Source organism: Lagenorhynchus albirostris, chromosome 1, assembly GCF_949774975.1.
Source record: "Lagenorhynchus albirostris chromosome 1, mLagAlb1.1, whole genome shotgun sequence".
Taxonomy (NCBI): Eukaryota; Metazoa; Chordata; class Mammalia; order Artiodactyla; family Delphinidae; genus Lagenorhynchus; species Lagenorhynchus albirostris.
The window spans coordinates 163,965,551-163,982,519 of record NC_083095.1 but is presented as its reverse complement, the minus strand read 5'-3'; the positions used below and the strand labels follow the sequence as shown (position 1 = coordinate 163,982,519).

Below are 16,969 nucleotides of genomic sequence, written 5' to 3'. Positions count from 1 at the left end.
TTTGATGTTTGAGACCTAAATGAGCCAGGCATGTGAAGAATACCTGGGAGGAGGGTATTTTAGGCTGAGAGAACATAAATCACCAAGGCCCTGAGCAGGAGCAAGTTTAGGAAGAGTGAGCAGCAGAGTAGGCCAAGGGAAGAGTGGTCTGGGAGGAGGTAAGAGGGGGAGGCACCGCTAAGCCTTGAGAGCCCGGAGGCCATGGTGAGGAAATGGACTTTGTTCTAGGCACTCAAGGTCACATCCCTAGTGAATGGAAGAGCCAGAATTCAAACACCTTGTCAGCCTCCAAAACCACATCTCTCACCTTCCTGCCAGGATGATACTGACTACACAGGCTTGTTGTGAGGGTCACCTGAGTGCACTTGGAAAGCCCCCAACCCATGCCTCGCACAACATAGACATGCGAACAGTGTGCCCTTTCTCCTGGTTTTCCTATGTAGGTTCAGTCCTGTTGTGTGGTCACTATGATTTGTCACTTTCAAGTATTCCTCTTTATTCCTAGGTATTGTTTTTGCCTCCTAGTTCACTTGAATATAAATACAACCATACCCACTTTCTTTTTTTTTTTCTTTTTGCGGTACGCGGGCCTCTCACTGCTGTGGCCTCTCCTGCTGCGGAGCACAGACTCCTGACGCACAGGCTCAGCGGCCATGGCTCACGGGCCCAGCCGCTCCGCGGCATGTGGGATCTTCCCGGACCGGGACACGAACCCGTATCCCCTGCATCGGCAGGCGGACCCTCAACCACTGCACCATCAGGGAAGCCCCATACCCACCTTCTATTGATTCTATTGACTGATATGTCTTTACTCATATTTTTAGCCTTTTGGTATCATCTTGGCCCTAGGTCCTTGGTCCTAGCCCCTGGATTTTAATGTTACTCCAAATTTGTATCTAGCCCAGACCTTACCCTTAACCTCCAGGTTTGACTGTCCTACTGCCTACACCACTTTTCTTAGATGCCCAGGCTGCATCTCAGAGTCAATAATCAAAACTGAACTCTTGGTCTCTCCCTTCCTCTAGTCAACCTATTCTCACCGCACCTCCCCAGCATCTCCGTCTCTGTAAATGCCACTGCAGTGCCTAGTTCCTGATGCCGAGTCACTCCCAGCTCTTCCTTTTCTGTCAGTCCCCATAGTCAGCCTGTCAGCAGGCCCTGTTGGTTCAGCCTTCAAAACATGACCCATATCCCCAGCTCCTTTGTCTCTGTTGCCTTCTGTGTTGTCCAGTCGCCCGCACTGCTCACCTGGCCACCAGAGTGGCCTCCAAAGTGATCTCTGCTTCCCCTTTGCTCCCCTACAATCTGTTTTCCACACAACAGTTAGAAAAAAGTTTATAAAATACCAGACGATCCTTATACTTAGAACCTGCCAGTGATTTCTTACTCCGTTTAGAATAAAATCCAAGTTCCTGACCATGAGGCATAAGGCCCTGCAGCTAATCTGGCCCCTGCCTTCCTCTCCAGCCTCATGGGGGGGGGGCCCGTCCCTTGGTCAGCCATACCTCAGTAACACTACCTCCTTTCTGTTCCTTGAACAGGCCACCTACCTGCCCTGCGAGACTTATGGCCTTGGACTTAAAATTTCCTTTGCTTAGAGTACACTTTCCTCAGCTCTTCATTGTAGGCCTCTTCTCATCCTTCCTGTCTTAGTTCAGCTGTCATTTCAGAGGGCCCTGCCCCGCCCTCTTGTAGAAGTGGGATGCCCTGATCCCACCCCTTAGTCACCCTCTGTTGTATCACTTGTTTATTTCCCACAAAATGCTATCACCACGGGTAGTTAATATTTTCCTTTTGCTTATCATCTGACTCCACCCCGGGATGTAAGCTCCATAAGGATATGTGTGGACTTTGTTCTCTTTATTTGCTACCATTTCCCCATTGCCTCATACACAGCAGTTACTTCATAACTGCTTGGGTTTTGTGGCTCAGCTGAACGTGGAGCAGGGTGCACAGAAGAGGTGGCCCCAGAGTATCAACAGTGGGGATGACGTAGGCATTGATTCTGAATGAATGAATGAATGAATGAGTGAATGAGAGAGTAAGTGAATACTTAGGTTTAGCTCATCAAATGGTTGGATTTCTTAAATCTATTTTGAGACCTACTTAAATTTTTTCAAGTTGTGGTAAAATATACATAACATGGGGCTTCCCTGGTGGCGCAGTGGTTGAGAGTCCGCCTGCCGATGCAGGGGACACAGGTTCGTGCCCCGGTCTGGGAGGATCCCACATGCTGCGGGGCGGCTGAGCCCATGAGCCATGGCCGCTGAGCCTGTGCGTCTGGAGCCTGTGCTCCGCAATGGGAGAGGCCACAACAGTGAGAGGCCTGCGTACCACACACACACAAAAAATACATAACATGAAATTTACCATCTTGATATTTTAAAAGTTGTAATTAAAAAACATGTAGCAGGGGCTTCCCTGGTGGCACAGTGGTTGAGAGTCCGCCTGCCGATGCAGGGGACACGGGTTCGTGCCCCGGTCCGGGAGGATCCCACATTCCGCGGAGCGGCTGGGCCCATGAGCCATGGCCGCTGAGCCTGCGCGTCTGGAGCCTGTGCTCCGCAACGGGAGAGGCCACAACAGTGAGAGGCCCGCGTACCGCAGGAAAAAAAAAAAAAAAAAAAAACACGTATCAGGGCTTCCCTGGTGGCGCAGTGGTTTAGAATCTGACTGCCAATGCAGGGGACACGGGTTCGAGCCCTGGTGTGGGAAGGTCCCACATGCCGCAGAGCAAGTAGGCCCATGAGCCACAACTACTGAGCCTGCGCGTCTGGAGCCTGTGCTCTGCAACAAGAGAGGCCACGACAGTGAGGCCCGCGCACCGCGATGAAGAGTGGCCCCCACTGGCCTCAACTAGAGAAAGCCCTCGCACAGAAAACGAAGACCCAACACAGCCAAAAATAAATAAATAAATTAATTTAAAAAAATTCCTCCGTAAAAATACCACTAAGCTTTAAAAAAATAAAAATAAAATAAATAAAAAACACGTAGCATAGGGACTTCCCTGGTGGCGCAGTGGTTAAGAATCCGCCTGCCAATGCAGGGGACACGGGTTTGAGCCCTGGTCTGGGAAGATCCCACATGCCGCGGAGCAACTAAGCCCATGCGCCACAACTACTGAGCCTGTGATCTAGAGCCCGTGAGCCACAACTACTGAAGCCCGTGTGCCACAACTACTGAAGCCTGCTCGCCTAGAGTCCATGCTCGTCAACAAGAGAAGCCATTGCAGTGAGAAGCCCGTGCACCACAATGAAGAGTAGCCCCCGCCCACCGCAACTAGAGAAAGCCCGTGCGCACCAACAAAGACCCAACGCAGCCAAATATAAATAAATAAATTTATTTATTTATTTAAAAAAAATATGGCAGTCTTCAAAAGTTAAAAAAAAAAACACATAGCATAAAATTTAACACCTTAACCATTTCTGAGTGTATAGTTCAGTAGTGTTAAATATATTCACATTGTTTGGTAGCCAATCTCCAGACCTCTTTCCTTCTTGCAAAACTGAAACTCTATGCCCATTAAACAACAAACAATTCCTCATTTTCTCCTCCCGCCAGCCCTTGGGAACCACCATTCTACTTTCTGTCTCTATGAATTTGAGCACTTTAGGTCTCTTATATAAGTGGACTCACAATATTTGTCCTTTGGTGACTGGCTTATTTCACTTAGCATAATGTCCTGAAGGTCCATCCGTGTTGTAACATATGTCAGCATTTCGTGCTTTTTAAGGCTGAGTAACATTCCATTGTCTGTATATACTGCATCTTGTTTATCCATTTATCTATCGATGGATACTTAAGTTGCTTCCACCTTTTGGCTATTGTGAATAATGCTGCTATGAAAGTGGGTGTACAGATATCTCTTTTTGAGACCCTGCTTTTGGTTCTTTTGGATATATACCCAGAAGTGGGATTGCTGGATCATATAGTAGTTCTAATTTTAATTTTTTGAGGAGCTGCTGTACTGTTTTCCATAGCAGCTGCATCACTTTACATTCCCACCAGCAGTGCACAAGGGTTCCAATTTCTCCATATCCTTGCCAACACATGTTATTTTCTGTTTTTGATAGTAGCCATCCTAAAGGATGTAAAGTGGTATCTTACTGTGATTTTGATTTGCATTTCCCTAATTAGTGATGTTGAGCAGCTTTTCATGTGCTTGTTGGACATGTGTGTATCTTTGGAGAAATGTCTTGGGCTCACTTTCAATAGAATAATTAAAGATTTTATGTTTTATTGTCAATATTATGCTTAGCTCGAGTTTAAAAAAATTTTTTTTATTGTGGTAAAAAACGCATAAGATTTACCACCTTAACCATTTCTAAGTGTGCAATTCAGTAGTGTTAAGTATATTCCCATCGTTGTGCCGCCAGTCTCTAGAACTTTTTCATCTTACAAAACTGAAACTCTATACTCATTAAACTCAGCTTGACTTTTAATATGTTGTTTTGTATGTTCTTTGTTTTTTCTGTTTTACTAATATGAAGTTTCTGGACCAGCAGAGCTGAGGGTACCCAAACTTGTACTGAGGCAACTCTACTGAGGTAAGCTTCATTCTGAAGTCCCATCTGGGCCAACAGCAGGTCATCTCCCTGACACTTCTGGGTCCACAGGGCTCCAGGGGCCCAGTGGGAGATGCAGACAGGCACCTATATTTCTGCCTTAAAGGATTGGCCTAGGGCACTTATGATGGGCCATCCTCACCCAAATGGTTCTATGTATGGCCATTTGGAATCACTACACAACAGTGGAAAAGCTGTTGCCACGGAGTGGTCAGCTTTGAAACCTTGGCCATTCTCATGCACTGGAACACTGGTGCAGTTTTCTGGAGGGCAGTTTGACACACTGTCAAAAGCCTGAGCCATGAGCCTCCTCTGACCAGTGGTCTACTAAGATTTTATTTTAAAGGAAAATAAAAACATCTGCAAAGATAGATACACAGGATGTTCATCACAACATTGTATATAATAGTATGAAATTGGCAGCAACCTAAATGTACAGCAGTTAAAGATTTGTTAAAAAATTAAGATCCGGGACTTCCCTGTGGTCCAGTGGTTAAGACTCCGCACTCCCAATGCAGGGGGCACAGGTTTGATCCCTGGTTGGGGAACTAAGATCCTAGATGCCACATGGCACAGGCAAAAATAAAAAGTCAAGGTCCACCTACATATGAAAATGAGGCTAAATGTAAATTGTGATTTTTCCCTGGGCACTGGAATAAGGGTTGTAATTTATCTTTATTTTTTTAATCCATTAAGAAAGTTTACTCAATATATATAATTTTTAGAAAGAGAATTTGATTTATATTTTTAACTCAGTAAAAATGTATGCTAATCTGCAGGTGATAATTATGAGTGATTTCTGTGTTTTCAGAATATTTTACCAGAGGCATATATTACTTTTGTAATCAGAGCAAAAAGTAAAGGTTATTTGAAAATAAAAATAGGAGAGTTCCCTGGTGGCCTAGTGGTTAGAATTTGGGGCTTTCACTGCCATGGCCCAGGTTCAGCCCCTGGTCAGGGAACTGATATCCCGCCAGCTGCGTGGCACGGCCAAATAAATAAATAAATAATAAAAATAAAATCTTTGGAAATGGGATAGCATCATGTATTTTTCACCTTATGATTGTTTCAGGTCAGCCCCATGGCTATTCCACATGGTTCAAATGAAACTTCCTATTTGCTACCTCCAAACAGTGAGGACTGGGGAGGGCACGGCATTCCTGACTTTGTCTATGGGCAGAAGGAACTCGTGCCAGAAGGGATTCAGTGGCCAAGGAGCGGACCCAGCCTTCTGGACACACTGCCACTGTCTCGCTTTGACTCTGCCCTCTGCTTGGCCTGGAGGCAGCGGATGGAGCTGGGGCTGTTCCGCTACTGTCTGGGGGAGCTGCAGACCCAAACCCTTCCTGGTGCCGTGGGTTTTGTTGCTCAGCTGAATGTGGAGCGAGGTGTGCAAAGAAGGAGCCCCCAGAACATCAGGAGCGTGAGGCAGGCGTTTGACCCTGAACAGTTTAACTTCAACCAGATCCGGCCAGGAGAAGTCCTCTTCCGCTTGCACCGGGAGGCCGATCTCCCCAGTGCTCTCCAGCAAGACGACATCCTCGTGGTGATCAATGTCAGCCCCTTGGAGTGGGGCCACGTGCTGCTGGTGCCCGAGCCCACCCGAGGGCTCCCCCAGCGCCTGCTGCCAGGGGCACTGCAGGCCGGGGTTGAAGCTGTGCTGCTGAGCTCACACCCAGGCTTCCGAGTCGGCTTCAACAGCCTGGGTGGCCTGGCCTCAGTGAACCACCTCCACCTGCATGGCTATTACTTGGCCCACAGACTGCCCGTGGAGGGGGCCCCAAGCAAACCCCTGGATCCTGGGGGCCGTCTGCATCTGCTCCAGGACCTCCCAGCTCCTGGCTTCCTCTTTCACACAAGCGGGCCAGGGCCCGACTTGGAAGCCTTGATAAGCAGGGTATGTCGGGCCACTGACTATCTGGCTGACCACGAGATTGCACATAACTTGTTTGTGACCCGGGGGGCTCCACCTGGAAAGACATCATCTTCCTCAGCCCTCACGGGGGTCCGAGTAATTCTTTGGGCCCGGAAGTCCAGCTTTGGGATAAAGGAAGGCGAGGCCTTCAATGTTGCCCTCTGTGAGCTGGCCGGGCACCTCCCTGTCAAAACGTCCCAGGACTTCAGCAGCCTGACAGAGGCGGCGGCTCTGGCCGTCATCCGAGACTGTCTGCTGCCCCCAGCCCAGGCGGGAGAGGTGCAGGCAGCACTGGTGGCCTTGATAGCCAAGGAGGAGCAGTAATCCTTCCAGAAGTATTTATTTTGTAACCGATCTAAGTCTCTTTCCGGAAAGCTGTTCATCATGATCATGTGGGCACTTTCATGAATGCCTTCTCACCTGTCGCAGCCTAAGGGGAGGGATAAAGAATTGGTAAGTGGTCTCTTTAAGGAGGAGGATACCTTGGAATAAATCGAATGAATGAGCCCTCATGGATGTATCTGCTGCTTTTCACCTTTCTTCTTAGATAAGCCCCAGGGATGTCAAGCCTATTGTTAAGAAGGGAGTGTGTGCAAGAGTTAACACACTCCTGACTCCTATATGCCAACTTTTCTCTTCCTTTCTTATCAAATCTTAGCAAAGTGATAGTTTATCACTTCCTCTGTTCTTGCCTCTCTGCCTGTTCTCCCTTTGCCCACCACTGAGTTGTATTTCTTCATCCTGCCCCTACATATGTCCCCTCCATCCATATGCCCTATTTATAGCACATTCTTCGCCTACCTGGCCACCTTGAATTTTCCTTCAGCCCCAAAGCTGAGTTGAGTGTTCTTGACATACATCATTTCATGTGAAAACAAGGTGTCCTCACAACTTGAAAGTTGCAGGTCCTCTTAATACCCCCATTTAACAGACGAAGATATGGAGGCTGACAGAGGTTTAGTAATTTGTCCAAGGTCAGATGGCTCAAAAGTAGTGGAGTCAGGACTGCAACACAGGCAATCAGACACCTGAAGCTGAGCTGGGGCTGTGCCTGTGTGACTGCCATGTTAATAAAGTCTCATTGAGATGAAGCAGAATATGCATCACAACCCATTTCATAAGAAAATCAGTTTGACATTTAAATTCCTATAAACAGTTTTTGGTCACCCTCATGTTTTGGGCACATTGCAGTAATTTCAGCTTAATGCCTCTTTGTGCAAGCCTTTGCAAATATGGGCTCCAATAACATCACTTTATTTTGCTCGCTCACTCTCTGAAGGGAGTGCAGATGACCATTAGAGTAAAGTGGACTTTGTGTGTCGAAGGTGATGAGTCCAAATACCAGGATTTCCCCAGTTTTTCCTTAGGATTAATGTTCAGAGGAAAGCCTTCTCTGGCCCCAAATAAGTTTTTCCACAAAAAGTAAAAGTCAAATAGGTTTTCTTTGTGGTGGTACTTCTTAGCCATGAATACTTTGTGAATCGTCCAGAAGGGGATTTATGGAAGCTTTTTCTGAGCTTGAATATGGAACACTTAGGAGACCCTTTGTATCCAGAGCCCTGGGCTTTGAGCACAGTAGGTAAGAAGGGACAATCCAGCTCAGGGCCTCTCCACCGCTTTGCTTGCTTTTTGTTTGTTTTATTTTTTGATGGAAGGTCTTTTGTACTAAGGGGTTTTGGACTTGATCTAATGGGAAACCTTGAAGAGTTTTAAATTGGGGAGTAACAAATATGCATTTTAGGGTGAATACTTAAGCTGCAGTGGATGGATGGATGGATGAAGGAAGGAAGGAAAAATAGAATAAGGGAATCCAATTAAGAGGCTGCTTAATGGTGGCAATTCAGGCAAGAAATGATGGTTCAGGTACTAGAACAGTGCCTGGAACGTTAAATATCTGTTAAATATGTGCCTGGAACGTTAAATATTTCCATTGGTGCAGAAGCCCCATGGCCAGGGGCTTCTGCACCAATGGAAATATTCTCCTCTTGGGTCTCTGGAGCTTCTGTTATCTGAAGGAAGTGCTGGCCACATCCTATCTCAATATATGCTGCTTGCCTGGAAGCAAGCTCAGCTGGTCCCTCCAGGGCACGTGAGCCTATCTTAGGGGGAAGACTGGGAGCTTCAGGGCCAACAGTAGAGCCAGCTGAATGATCCAGCCTTCTAAGCAGCTTAGCCTAGCGCTCCACATCCATTAAGAGTCAGTGTGGGGTGAGAAGTGGAGTCAGAAAGAGTGAGAAAATTGTGCGTCCTGAAAGGCAAGGGACTCCAAAGCATTTCAAGGAGGGGGTAATAGAGTATCATACACTGAAGGGAGGTCAAGAAATCTATGAATCGGAAAATGTACATGTCTTTTTAGAGGAGCGAAATTTTTTAAGTGTCCTTTAGATTTAAGCACATGGGATAATCTTAAAGTGACAAACTGGGCGGAGTTTGGTGGAGGTGGCAATCAGAGGTAAAGCGGTTGGACATCAGGAAAAGATGGCGAGAGTAAAGGAGCAGTCTGATGAGCACCTCCAGGGCACGTATGATAATCACGGCCGTCCCTCCCAAGTGCTGGGACTGCTCGAGACATGGTTACTAATGGTTACTAATTACTTGGATAATTGGGGCTTCTCGTCCCGAACACTGCGTTGGCCAAATTCCGGGAGCTTGGCCCGCGGATTCAGGAAAGGGTCAGGAAAGGGGGTGGGGCTCGTGCGAACTGGCGTGAAAGCGGAAGGACTAGAAGTCCTATCACGCATCGGGTCAGTTGCCGCAAGAGTCCGCCCTCCAGTGCCAGGCGCTCGATTGCGCTTCCTACGGCAGCCCAGGGGCAAACGTCTCAGGCACCCGCCCAATATGGCCTCTGCTGGCGCCAAAGTGGGTGTGGTTCTCGGAAAGGCCCCGCCCCCAGAACGCTTCTCCAATGGGGGCCGCCCTCGTGTCCATGGCGACGGCGGCGGCGGCAGCCTGCTTGCTTAAGGCGGCGCAGCCGGGATCTCCAAGATAGGTGTGAACCCCGGGTGCAGGGGGGAGCGGGCCCCCCTCGCGATCGCCGGGGATAGCCATTCCCGTGGAACAAGGAGGCGGTCCCGGAGGCCCAGCAACGCCCGGGAAGGAGCGAGAGCCGGCCGAAGGGCGGTCGTGAGCGACCAGCTGAGTCCAGCACCAGGCCGATAGGGGCGGACCCGGCAGCCCCTCCGCTCTCGGAACCTGCGGTGGGCATTGTCCGTCGGGGGCTTCCCCTCCGCTGTCAGAGCCCAGGGGGTCTTGGCCATTGGGTGCCTGGCCCCAGTGTGTCTGTATGGAGAAACTGAATCATGGGACAGGGAAAAGGCTGGCCTAGGCGACCTTTGGTCTTCAGCTCTATTTTTCAAAGTGAAGGCCCCCCCAGCACCTCCAGCTATCCCCCATTACATTCAAGAACAAAAAAGCTATGGTCATGGTCCCTGCCAGCTCAGTTCAGCTCCTGCATGCACCCCAGAGTATTGTATGGAGTGATCTTGGATAATTGGGGCTTGTCAGCGAATCTAACATCTCATAGGCATTCCACGGACCCCATTACCTATTTGGAAACATCCCATGCTGTAGTGGGACTGCTCTGTTCTGAAGGAGCAGCAACATTCCCTTATAACACCATGAAGGTCCTTGGGTGGATTCCTGCCGTCCTTCCTGGGCCTGGAGGGAGGTCATATACATTTCACTCCCACCCCTCTCTCCTCAGAATCTAAGAGGATGGAGCCAAGTACCTGTAAGACCAGCGAATCAGAGGAAAACTATGGTGAAGAAGAGGAATCCGAGGAGTGTGTTAAAGGGGAAGCTACCATCCCTTCTAACCCTTCTCAGCAGGCACTCTCAAAGGCTGACTAATGCATTTAGGAATGGAGTTCCTTTATCCATTGTAGCCAAGAAAATACCAAAGAAAATCATAACCCCAGCTGACCCAGATGAATTAGAAGTTGGGAGGAGAAAGAGAAGGTGGAAACACAGGTAACCGTTCCCTGGACCCCCTCACTTGCCCAGCTCCAGAGAGTAACCCTCTGCCCTTCAGCAGTCGGGCTGGGATCCAAAGTCTTCCCTTTAGCCTAGGAAAGAGAACAGGAAATACAGGAGGTCATTAGCCTTTTTGTACAACAAAAACAAAATTCAGAATCACTTTGGCTGGCTTAGTTTAGAATTTCAGCACGTTTATATCATCCTGGTCTTTCCTTTAAGTGGCTTCTAAAGAAAATGAATTGCACTGTTAATCTGTTGGGTGTCTCTTCTTCTGGATGCCTGGCAGCCCAGGGTCCTTCTCTCCTTCTGCCTGATTTCTGCTATTCCTCCATTCCAGACCCCTGGCCATCAATCTGACCAACTGCAAGTATGAGAGTGGTAAGCACCCAGCTCGTCACTCACACCACTGGGCATGAGAGGACATTTAGGGCTGCGGCTTTCACTCTGGAGGTGGTCCCCTCAATCTGCTCCCAGCCCCTGGATCTTGTTAGGCTGGCCTATAACCTGTACTGAGCCTCCTGGATCAGCTACCAGTAGCTGATACATCACTGTTCCAGTTAGTCTCAGCAGTAGAGTAGGAATCTCCAGTTAGCTAACAAGAGAAAAAATGACAAAAATCACCATCCCTCCCCCCACCCTGCCCCAGATTTTACCAGAGATGAGATGAGACCAGGTTAAAACTGTTTTTTCAAGGTAACTTTTGAGGTGGCTTCAGCAATTAAGAAAAAAGAAAAATCGCCAGCTAGGTTAGTCATTTCTTCCTCCCCTCATCCCCACTGGCATCTACGGGTGCCCCAAAGTGTGAGGCGCCAGTGTGACCCCTTCCGAGGGTCAGCTCTGCAGGCCAGAAACCATCCTAATTGAGAGGACTGACAGGAACAGAGATCCAGTCTATAGTTTTCTGTCAAATTTTGGAAGGACCCTGACAGCCTCATGAACTTGGAATTGTCGCAATGGTAACTAAACTGAGGTAAGCAGAGCTGAGGTAGGAACTACCTCCTTCTTCATTCCCACTCTCTGGTCAGGTCTGTTCCTTACCCAACCCAGCTGCAGTCCCAAGGTTTGCTGCCAGTGCCCAGGCTGGCTCCACTGACCTCCTTCTCTCCACAGTGCGTCGGGCAGCCCAAATGTGTGGCCTGAAGGAGGTGGGGGAGGACAAAGAGTGGACTGTGTACTGGACAGACTGCTCTGTCTCACTGGAACGCATCATGGACATGAAGAGGTTTCAGGTACAACCTCCGGACCCAAGATCCTAAAGGAACTATGCCCCAGAATGACTACTCCTACCCTTGCACCCAGGCACCCGAGGCTGCCACTCTTGGTGGCTATACCCCTATGCAGAGCAGGAAAGGCCATGGCCAGGGGCTTCTGCACCAATGGAAATATTCTCCTCTTGGGTCTCTGGAGCTTCTATTATCTGAAGGAAGTGTCTGCTGGCCACATCCTATCTCAATATATGCTGCTTGCCTGGAAGCAAGCTCAGCTGGTCCCTCCAGGGCACGTGAGCCTATCTTAGGGGGAAGACTGGGAGCTTCAGAGTTAACAGTAGAGCCAGCTGAACGATCCAGCCTTCTAAGCAGCTTAGCCTAGCACTCCACATCCATTAAGAGTCAGTGTGGGGTCCTGCATGGCAGCAAGAAAGTCAGGAAAGATAGACCAGGGTCCACAAGAAGATATTATTTCTTTTTCTTTTCTAAATTAATTTATTAATTTATTTTTGGCTGCACTGGGTCTCTGTTTCTTTGCCCCTTGGAGGGAGGGGGGCTGGGGGGACTACTTTACATTGCGGTTGCGTGGGCTTCTCATTGCGGTGGCTTCTCTTGCAGCAGAGCATGGGCTCTAGAGCGCAGGCTCAGTAGTTGTGGCGCACGGGCTTAGTTGCTCCGCCACATGTGGGATCTTCCCCGACCAGAGCTTGAACCCGTGTCCCCTGCACTGGCAGGCGGATTCTTAACCACTGCGCCACCAGGGAAGCCCCAGATATTACTTCTTCATGGTATTTTTGTTATCCTCTAATTGGGTCTTTGTGGCGGTTAGCAAACAAAAGTGTCTATAGGCTTATTTTGAGAGAAGGCAAGCAGGGAGCTGAGACTATCACCTATCCCATGAATTATGGGAGAAGAGGGAGAGCAGGAGTGAGAGCGAGAGTGAGAGACTGCTAGAAGCGCTCAAAAAGCCCCTAAGAAGGGGCATGCAGAGAGCAGTTGTGAGATGAGGGTAACGATAACAGCATTTACTGAGGTCGGACACTGTTAAGTGCTTTTACATTCTCACCTCATTAAATCCTCAAAAAGATACCCTTATGTGTTTTTTTGTTTTGTTTTGTTTTCTTGGCTTCGGCCACAGCTTGTGGGATCTTAGTTGCCCGACCAGGGATCGAACCCATGCCCCCTGCAGTGAAAGCACCAAGTCCTAACCACTGGACCGCCAGGCAATTCCCAAAAGATACCCTTATATTAAGGACACTGAGGCTCAGAAATACTCAGTTCACACAGCTCATGGGGGGGAAAAGCAGAGAGCACTGAACCTTCCAGCCCTGAGGGCCAGAGCAGCGGGGCGGGGGCTTCCAGCAGGCCACCCTGGCAATGCCTTGCCCTCTGAGAGTGCCACTGCCGTGCATTCCCTGGGGCTGCTCCTTAGTTTCCTTTCTCTTTGGGGAAATGTTTTCTCATTTGCTTTGTGTTATTCCGCACCAGTTATTCCTATAGGGCTAGTCCCTGGTAGTCTGAGGGATGTTATAAGGTGGCTAGAAGGCCCAAAGTCCTGGCTAGCCCTTCTCACCGACCCTCATTTGCTAACCTTGCTGTGTATGTGTGTTTTGGGGAGAGGCCAAGCAGCAGTTTCCCACCTGCCTTAGGGAGCCTTCCTTTTCTCCCTTGGGGACTAGGTGCAGTGTTTACCTCCACTGTGACTTCTCCCTTGACCTCCCCAGTCCTTTTCCACTGCTATCTGGAATGTTCAGGCCCCAGGAACTGCCCCTTACTCTGGGCGATAGTATAACCAACTGGCTCTGTTTCAGAAAGTCAACCACTTCCCTGGCATGACAGAAATCTGCCACAAAGATCTGCTGGCTCAGAACCTCAGCCGCATGCAGAAACTCTATCCTACTGAGTGTAACATCTTCCCATGCATCTGGTGCCTCCCTGCAGAGTGAGTGAGCCTGGCTCCCCAGGTTGAGATTCTGGGGGAGGAAAGGGTTCGCCATCTCAGTTCCCACCAGACTCTGGCTCTGGGACCTAGAATGTCTCAGGGGGATGGAAGTAAAAGGGAAGTTTTAGCTGAAAAGAGAAGGTTAGGGCTTCCCTGGTGGCGCAGTGGTTGAGAGTCCGCCTACCGATGCAGGGGACATGGGTTCGTGCCCCGGTCCGGGAAGATCCCACATGCCGCAGAGCAGCTGGGCCCGTGAGCCATGGCCGCTGAGCCTGCGCGTCTGGAGCCTGTGCGTCCAGAGCCTGTGCTCCGCAAAGGGAGAGGCCACAACAGTGAGAGGCCCGCGTACCGCAAAAAAAATAAAAACAGTAACTACCTTATATGGTTACTGTGAAAAAAAAATTTTTTTGGTTACTGTGAAAATTAAATGAGTTATTATGTATTGAAGTGCTTACAACAGTTTATGGTACATAGTAAGTACTTCAAAAGTACAGTCGGCCCTCCCTCCATATCTGCAGATGTGGAACCCGTGGATATGGAGGGCTGACACTATTTTATACAATGGACTTGAGCATCTGTGGAGTTTGGTATCCATGGGGGGTGGGGGTCCTGGATCCAATCTCCTGCAGATACTGAGTGAACACTGTATTATTACTTTTCCCTGGTGGGTTTGCATGCTCTCAGCCCTTCCTCATTGATGGCTTCCAGTTTGACATGCGAATGTATGTCCTGATCACATCCTGTGAGCCTCTTCGGATCTCCATGTATGAGGAGGGCCTGGCCGCCTTTACCACCATGCCCTACGTGGAGCCCAGCCACAGCAACCTGATAAGAGGCCAGCTGGGGAACTCACCTGGCAGTCCAGTGTTTAAGACTTCGCCTTCCAATGCAGGGGGTATGGATTCGATCCCTGGTCGGGGAGCTAAGATCCCACATGCCTCCTGGCCAGAAAACCAAAATATAAAACAGAAGCAATATTGTAACAAATTCAATAGAGACTTTAAAAGATGGTCCACATAAAAAAAAAATTCTTTAGAAAAAAAAATCCTTAAAAAAAAAAAGGCCAGCCAGCAGGGCAGCACCCTCTTCTCTTCCACTGCCACGAATGCTGAGGTTTTGTGGAGAAACCAGGTAGAGGGGCTTGTCACACAGCTAGCTTGTCACACATGAACAAGGAGTGAAGCCTGGAGCGCCTTGGCACTTGGCTGGAAGGACAGCATTTAGGGGGTGCTGACTGCAGAAAAGCCATGCCTGCAGGAAGGGCACACCCCTTCCCCAGGAGCTTACAGAACAGTCCTCTATGAAGAGGGACAAGAGATGAGCCATCCAGGGGTGGGGTAGGTAATCAGAAGGCAACGAATGGCTGGAGAGAAGAACTGCATGGAAGTAGCCTGACCACAGGGCCACTCTTTTCCCAGGATGACATCTGCATGCACCTGACCAACTATGCCGTCAACAGACACAATGAGAATTTTGTCCGGGATGATGCTGTGGGCAGTAAGAGGTATGCCCTACTCTGTTTTCTCCTCTTTTTCTGCCCTTTAGCCCCACAGTCTCAGCAGAGCTGAGTTGGCCCTTGGGAGGTTGAGCTGGCTCAACCCTTATAGACCCCTGTCTTGTGCCTGACCACCAAGTGCAGCCCCAAACCCCACCCTATAATTAAACCCTGCTCCAAGCTGGCGGCAACCCCTCAAAGCACAAGGAACCTAGGCATGGAATTAGGATTAGTGTTAGGGAGCTTCCTGTCTGCAGCCCGGCCCCACTGATCTTCCTCTGAGCACTGGGCCTCACAGGAAGCTGTCAACACTCAACGCCTGGCTGTGAGAGTACAGCTACGACCCCCGAGAGCTGTGGGGAGATATTGAGGACATCATCATCAAAGCCATCATCTCAGCACATTCTGTTCTTTGCCACAGCTACAGAACCTGTTTTCCCCAGTATCTGAGTGGAGGTATATGTGCCTGTTTTGAGATCCTTGGTTTTGACATCTTGCTGGACCACAAGCGGAAGCCCTGGCTGCTGGAGGTGAGGATTATCTCCTGGGCTTTGCAAAACCATGGTCCACCCCTGAACAGGACACCTGGGATAGGAGTGTACTCAAGTGGTGGAACACAGAATGGGGGATGCAGAGGCACTGGGGTAGATAGGATCTAGCAGAAGGTGTAAGACATTTGCACTTTTGACCTGCTAAATCCAGTCTTGGTGGTCTCTGGTCTCCACCGTAGGAACTCAGGTTTTGGATCTCAAAAGTTCCTCATGTAAGCCTTGCCTTTAAGGACACTATCGCTATAGAGTCAGGCTGTCTGATTTGCTCTCACCAGCCTATACACTGGAGGGATCTCTGTGGCAGAGTCCTGTGGTCTTGGAAGTCAGAACATCCAGCTTCCTTGGCTGAGGCCACAAAGGGGGGGCACTGGAGGCGGATGTCTCTCCTAGAACCTCCAGCTGGGCCTGCAAGAATCATGACCTGCTCAGGTGGTCTAGGAAGGGGATGGATAATGACTCCTCCCAGCAGGTAAACCACTCTCCAAGCTTCACCACCGACTCACAACTTGATCGAGAAGTGAAGGATGCACTTCTCTGTGATACCATGACCCTTGTCAACCTCCAGGGCTGTGACAAAAGAAAGGTGACAGAAGAGGATAAGTGGCGAGTCAAGGAGCGGCTTTTCCAGTGCCACCAACAGCCAAGAGAAGCCAGGGGTCTCAGGTGTTTGACGTGTGTTTAGTTGTGTAGCTTACCTTATTACTTTCCTGAGAGTAAAAGTCCTTCTCTAGATGGAGAAGGCAGTCTGGGGTTGATTAGCTATTAAAAACATTTTTTTTGCATCGATAATACACCACATATCATAGATAAGTGATGCATTATCTATGCAAATTCCAAAGACACAGTGAATAGTCTCTCTCCTACCCTCCTCCTCCAGCTACTCAGTTTTCCTCCCTGGAGCCAATCAATGTTCCCTGGGTCATGTGTATACTTTCACAAACATTTAATGCACATATATACATGTATTTATATAAATTGTTTTCTCCCTTTACCCAGACAATAGCATAACTTTCACACTGTCTGTATCCTACTTACCAATGCATTTTACAGCTATTTATGCATTTTATAGCTATTTCCTATTAGCATGTAAGGAACTTTATGGGGTTTGTTCTTTTTTTTTTTTTTATTTTCAACAAAGCTCCTCTAGAAACCATTACCTAAGAAGGCTTATAATTATGAAACAGAGAAAACAGTTTAGTCATTCAATAATAGGTTATTGTTTAAATCAGTATTGTTTACCCACTGTTGTTTTAATTGTAAGATGGGTTACAAACATGGTAATGTGTTGCTGATACTCAATTATAATTTGTTAATAATA

General features: G+C 48.7%; 2 protein-coding genes and 1 pseudogene across 8 annotated transcripts in view; 2 read left to right on the top strand and 1 right to left on the bottom strand.

Annotated features, from left to right (window-relative positions):
• LOC132514618 (inhibitor of growth protein 1-like) overlaps window positions 1-385 on the bottom strand; it is a 7,371-nt pseudogene extending 6,986 nt beyond the window's left edge.
• GDPGP1 (GDP-D-glucose phosphorylase 1) overlaps window positions 1-6,992 on the top strand; it is a 16,362-nt gene extending 9,370 nt beyond the window's left edge. For 5 of the 7 annotated variants that reach the window (XM_060158697.1, XM_060158707.1, XM_060158671.1 and 2 more), the window contains 2 exons: window positions 4,491-4,547; window positions 5,638-6,992. In XM_060158697.1, the coding sequence (XP_060014680.1) occupies window positions 5,647-6,804 (1,158 nt within the window). In that variant the 5' untranslated portion in view covers window positions 4,491-4,547; window positions 5,638-5,646 and the 3' untranslated portion in view covers window positions 6,805-6,992. The remainder of the gene's footprint in view (window positions 1-4,490; window positions 4,548-5,637) is intronic. The other 2 variants (XM_060158652.1, XM_060158661.1) reach the window with 1 other exon arrangement.
• Window positions 6,796-16,969, top strand: TTLL13 (tubulin tyrosine ligase like 13). Its single transcript, XM_060164765.1, is given in 10 exon segments — window positions 6,796-6,933; window positions 10,184-10,325; window positions 10,327-10,449; window positions 10,793-10,833; window positions 11,566-11,684; window positions 13,475-13,600; window positions 14,314-14,432; window positions 15,023-15,109; window positions 15,522-15,630; window positions 16,121-16,969. Coding segments are annotated over 9 exon segments (1,068 nt in total). The 5' UTR covers window positions 6,796-6,933; window positions 10,184-10,194; the 3' UTR covers window positions 16,334-16,969.